At 44.1% G+C, this 5559-nt stretch overlaps 1 protein-coding gene across 1 annotated transcript; it reads right to left on the bottom strand.

Moving 5' to 3' along the window:
- Positions 1-271: 271 nt before the first annotated feature.
- On the bottom strand, positions 272-4551 carry LOC130698517 (protein Wnt-9a-like). The gene is made up of 7 exons (XM_057521185.2): positions 4323-4551; positions 4067-4236; positions 2872-3131; positions 2679-2777; positions 2282-2580; positions 1525-1797; positions 272-951 (listed from the first exon to the last, which is right to left on the bottom strand). Exons 2-7 carry the CDS (start codon positions 4231-4233, stop codon positions 376-378), a joined length of 1674 nt encoding a protein of 557 aa, XP_057377168.1. The 5' UTR covers positions 4234-4236; positions 4323-4551; the 3' UTR covers positions 272-375.
- Positions 4552-5559: the final 1008 nt, after the last annotated feature.

Here is a 5559-nt window from a genome sequence, read left to right as displayed (position 1 = left end):
TTCTTCATCCTAGTTATCTTTTAGTTCTATCCTTCCACGAAAATCTTTATCGGGAATAAAACCCAAAAAAGAAAGTTTCCTGCCATCTGAATGTTGAAAATGAAACTAAAAAATGTGATTCAATTCAAACGATGTAGATATACATAGACAGCCGCGTATCATAATAATTAATAAACTCATCAACTGAACAAGAACTACCTGTCCACTGCCACACCATCGCCAAAAAATATCAGCCAAAATTTTTTAAATTATTTTTTTAAGGGTATAGGCTAGTATGCCAAATCCTACTTTTATTTCTGTAAGCTTCGATAAATAAGGTTTAATATATCCGATTTTTTAAAATTATATTGTTGATGCCCCCACCCAATCACCGAATCATTTGCAAGTGTGGATGGTCTTCTCCACTAAACATGTTTGACATTCCACTTGATAATCGAGGACGAGTTTGCATTTGCACGGCGCTGAGACGGTTAGCCGGTGCACGTTGTAGCCGCGTCCGCAACAAAGGATATCGCAATTCTCACCGCGCAAACATTGGCGATCCGCCGTTCCGGGACCGAGCGGATTGGCCACGCAGAAATCCGGTGATCTCTGTTGATAGATCATCTCCTTCCGGTCGATTCGGTCGGCCGCTTGCACCGATCCGCTGCCGCCGTTTCTCGCCAGCGCAGCTGCTGCGTTCGCATCATCCGCTTGATCTGTTCCTTTTTTAGCCCGGCTCTGAGGAAGTATGCGATTGCTCTCTTGATTCTTGGGAGAAGGAGGCTCCTTCTTCAAGTGGCTCGAATTTTCACGAATCTCGACGTTGACCTGAACGGCACTGTCGTACTTGCTCTTGATGACAGCCGCCGTTTCGCTGAAAACAGCCAATTGATTCCAGCACGTTTTTACCGAACACGAACCACTGGCACCGTGGCATTTGCACGTTCGTTTCACCAACTGCTCCACCACCTTTAAACGGATAGAAAGAGGTAAGAAAAAAAATTATTATGATTTGTATTTAGGGCAAGATCAGTGCCTATTTTTAGAACTCAATGATTAACAATTTCCAGATGGTTCTTGGGTTTTTAATAAATCTCAGTCAGCCTGTCGTTTATCAAAAATACTGATTCTATGCTGTTATTATCGCGCTGATGAATTCTATGGATGGTTTGAACTGAAATCTCTGTCTTAGGCAGTCTGTCTGCATGGATGCGCAGAAGAATTAAATTCCAAGATTTGGGGCTTCCTGATGTTTGTACCTCTTCCTCATATAAATGTAAATAAAGACTACCTGAATTCCAAAACAACAAAGGTTGGGCTGAATTATTCTTTCTTTTTTTTTTATTGACGGGATTTTTCGGAGCAACGCATAAACGGGAAAGAGAAAAAAAAACTAGAAAAATGGGCTAAAATAGAATTTAGAGAAAATGATGGGACCTGCCTTAAATAATAAAAAAAAAAAACAGGTAGGCAAATGCTACGAAAGTGAAAAGATATCCCCCTAAAAAAACACAAATTGATCATTCAATAAGATAAGAATACCTTCATGCCGAAAGCGTTGTTGTGGCGATTGATACGTTGACGTTGACTTTCATTCTTCTGCTTTTTGCCGCCAGCTTTGCTCTTGTTTATGGGATGCGGGCCGTTGGCGACGAAATTGCCTCCGCCGCCCGTTTCGGCTGACATTGATGGCGACGCCTTTCTCATCCGACTGGAATGCGCTAAAGCTGTATTGGAGGTAATGGTGCGCCTCCATCTCCTCAGCGCTCGTGAAACTGCCTCCATTTCGGCTTGGAGGTCATCCTTATATTTCGGCTTGAAAGGGCAAATGACATTGTAAGAATTAAAAGGGAGCCCGGAAAAAAAAAAAAAATAGGGAATATTACGCTATCAGTCTAATGATCTGTGTGGGTCTTTGGTTGTTGCCAAAAATGATAGGAAAAGAAAAAAGGGAAACACGACGTAAACAGATAAGACATTTATGGCCGTTCGTTGGGTCCGTGGGCCCTTCGATTTTAAAGCTTAACATAACACATCAGGCTCTTCAAAATTCTCGGACGGAATCTGTTTGATTCGAAGAAAATGTCTCGGAATAAACAGACGTGTTTTATTATGCGCGAAAAATAAAAATTTAAAAATGGCAAAAAGCTCTTATGCATAAGGAGAATGCCACTCAGTTTAAGGATTCAAGAAGGAAAGAATCAAATGTAGGTCATACCACTTGACGACATTTCATTGCTACCTTCATCGCACTTTCGAATGTCATTTTTTTTTTCATTACTCGATGATGGTCACTTACTTTTATCTTTTTGTTCAGTTTGCTGTCGGGATTGCTGCTGGGCCGTGAGTCAGATTTTCCGCCACCATTTGGCCGCACTTTGGCCGTCGAACCAGAGTCTAAAAATTTCATTGCGAACGACCGTCCGTAAGCGAGATTATCGCCACAACCACCCCATCTCCAAGTCTGACGCGTTTCAACTTCGTTATCAGCCTCGGCACAATGGCACTTGCGAAGTCGGCCGGCCGCACAAGCGCGTGCAACTGCGTGAGCGACACCAGCCGCTGAGAACGCGTACAAAGCCGCCGTTTCCTTGTACGCTTTCGTGTGTATACAAGTAAAATGAACATTAAAGATGCGTGAATCGACAACGGCTTCAGCGTCTTGCTCATGCAAAGTGATGGTGATAATGTCTGACCTTTCTTTAGCGTGAGTATACGAGAGAAGCCGTGTAGTGTACAGTTCCATCGTTCGTACTCAAACTGCTGCTGACATGTGTAGACGGACATGCGGATGGCTGTAATCCAGTACAATAGAAACACAATCAGAACAATGGCTATTGTGAAGACATCTCAGCATTTAAAGATGATTACTCAATGAAGTAAACAGACCTTCTAAAAGCGTTTCCGCAAGCCCATCTCCGCCTTGAACACACATTTGCTTTTGACGTGGCGTTAGGTGAAGTTTATCGCAAAGATCGGCTGATTGCTGATGATTATTTGGCTGTTTGGCTATCACTCCGTTGACATTATTCGCTACGTACGGAGGGGACTGCCGTTCGCTAACATTCCGCTGAGCTGGTCGGGCCGAACCAGCAACATCTTCCGGCAAACTGAGCGCTTCCCCCGACAAGGGTGCCGGTGCGCTGATCCTAGAAAAGAAGGAAAGCGCGTAAAAGTTTTTTTTTTAAGTCACAGACATGGCTTAAACGTTAATAATATAACCACACAGTACGGGAAGTCGTTGTGGACGGTATGAATAGCAGCATTACGATTTATTTTTTTAGAGTCAGAAAAAAAATGTACCGATTCAGAGACTTTGGAGTGGCCAAGATGGCCATGAACCGTAAAGCTGGTAGGAAGTGTGTCGCAAGAGAGCAGTGTGTAAAGCCAATAAAACTCTCCCCCCTGTAGCGCGATGTGAAGCCCGCACAGCCAGTAGCGTATACAACAGTAAATCTCTTTCGGTTAGCTTGGAACTTATTTATCTAACGAATCTGTGGCAATACAGAGTGCAACTTTTCGGCCGCTGTGCTTAGGCGCTGGACGACCAGGACCAGATCAGGCAAACAGCGAAGACCAAAACCACCAAACGGATCATAAAACTTCGTTTGGTGTTGAGGCGTCCAACTTTTATGGTCGGCCAAACATCAACACAGCCGGTATTTGGTTGCCGACTTGCGCCGTACCCTTCGTATAGCTTTCGATGACGTCTGAAAGGCTGCAACAGGGACCTCCTAAGACGTTTTGACGCCCGTACCGCAATCGACAAACACGCCCGTGATTTTCCGAGTAAAATTTCCGATAACGTTTCATCGCATTTATCATTGTTATCTTTGTTTATCCTGCGTGTATCAACCGATTAAACGAGTGCAACAGTAGTTTACAGCTGTCAGTTATTGATTATATCCACTACGTTGTTCACCACAAACAAATCCCTATAAATTCAAATTACAAATCCATTCACTACCAACCGATCTGTTCATCAAAAGTCTCGTAAGCAGTCGGGATTTACCGGAAATCAGGTTGTAATTGCTCCCTCAAGTGTGTTACAGTTTAAAAGGCATATAGGTGCAAAACAACTTACCCAAAAGAGGAAGACGACGAAGCAGCGAATACCGACTGTCGGGAGAGGAGGAGAGTGAAGAGCAATGAAGCCAGCATCCGCTTGCGGTTAGAGCACTGACAAAAGTCTTTCGGGCACGGGAAAAATGCGCAACAGCCGATCGTCGACAAGGAGCGACCCATTGACATCAGCTGGAATGAAGGTCAAAATGAACTGGGTATCACACTTCACGCCATCTGAACGTTCGCTCGTAGAAAATAGTCTTCGTCAAAAATACCTTGTCTTCAACGCGCTGTCAGTTCTGCAATATGATTCTGGATAGATGAAATTCTTGTCCGTCGATCGGTCTGACCTGGACTCCACTATCCGGGCAGTGAGTGAGACGCGCAACATATATATATGTATGTCTGTATGAGAATATGGAAGGGGCCGACTGCACATGTGGAAGCACGTCAAAGCTAGTCCGTACCCCTCGTTAACCACTGACCCTCTCCCGGGCCGCTTCCAGGAAGGTCCCTCTCCTCTCTCGGTATAAAAAAGCCATCCACCGCTCTCTACACCCACAACTGCTCGGCCACCAAACAAGCCGGCCCACTCGTAATCTTTTTATACTCAAACTGTGAAAAAGGATGCAGCCTTGTCGCGCATGCAGCTGCAATATGTAACCTACGCCGAAAGAGCCGGCCCACAGCATTAGCTACACCGATACGCTAATTTATAGCCTTTTTTTTTCAAGTGTCACCGTGAAGGCGATTGAACTAGTCAAGAGCTATAGGTTCACCGAAACAAAGAATCAAAGGGAAAGTACTTTTTCTTCATCGACCCAATTAGTAGAAACAGCGGGTATATGTTTGACAGACCAACTTTTAAAAGCTCTCCGGTTGGCCGTTTGTGTTTAGCTTATAAGCAGAGGCAAGAAGTGGGGGAGGGCAGTCTGTTGAGCAAGAATCGAAGTGAGGTCCTCTGGTGCAACGTACGTGATGAGATACAGGCGTTGTTTTACTCTTAACAGGACAAGCGAAAGAACCGCGAAGGAAGCCGAGCGCAAGCAGATTATCGTTCCAGGATTGTCTCAATCAACATCTTTTTTTGTTGTTGTTGAAAAGGAAGCTGAGGTGGATCGCATTTCAATTTCTATAAGCTGTTTGTCAGTGCATAGTATACCGTAGCAACGTCCTTCCTTCTCCCTCGCGCTTCTTCGCCGAACGAATGCTTCGTGCTTTTTTACAGCCAACTAACCAAGGAAGACCAGACACGCCGAAGTTTACAAAGCGCTGGATATACAACGTTTCCCCAAATAGCCTTTCGTGGTTATGCAACGCACACACAAGACAACACCATTTCGATTAGTTGTCAACATGTTCAGCGAAAAATTATTAACACAGAATAATTACTGCATTTAATGCCTCGTCTGATTAAGCAGGAGGTAGTAAGTTCTTGGATATTCAAACTCTTCTTTCTAGATCAAATGTAGAAAGAGCGAACAATGCAGTATCTGTTTTAACTTGATTACA

This window comes from Daphnia carinata, chromosome 3 (genome assembly GCF_022539665.2).
Source record: "Daphnia carinata strain CSIRO-1 chromosome 3, CSIRO_AGI_Dcar_HiC_V3, whole genome shotgun sequence".
NCBI classification, from domain to species: Eukaryota; Metazoa; Arthropoda; class Branchiopoda; order Diplostraca; family Daphniidae; genus Daphnia; species Daphnia carinata.
Note: the sequence above shows the minus strand (reverse complement) of the source record. Positions and strands in the feature narration are given on the sequence as shown.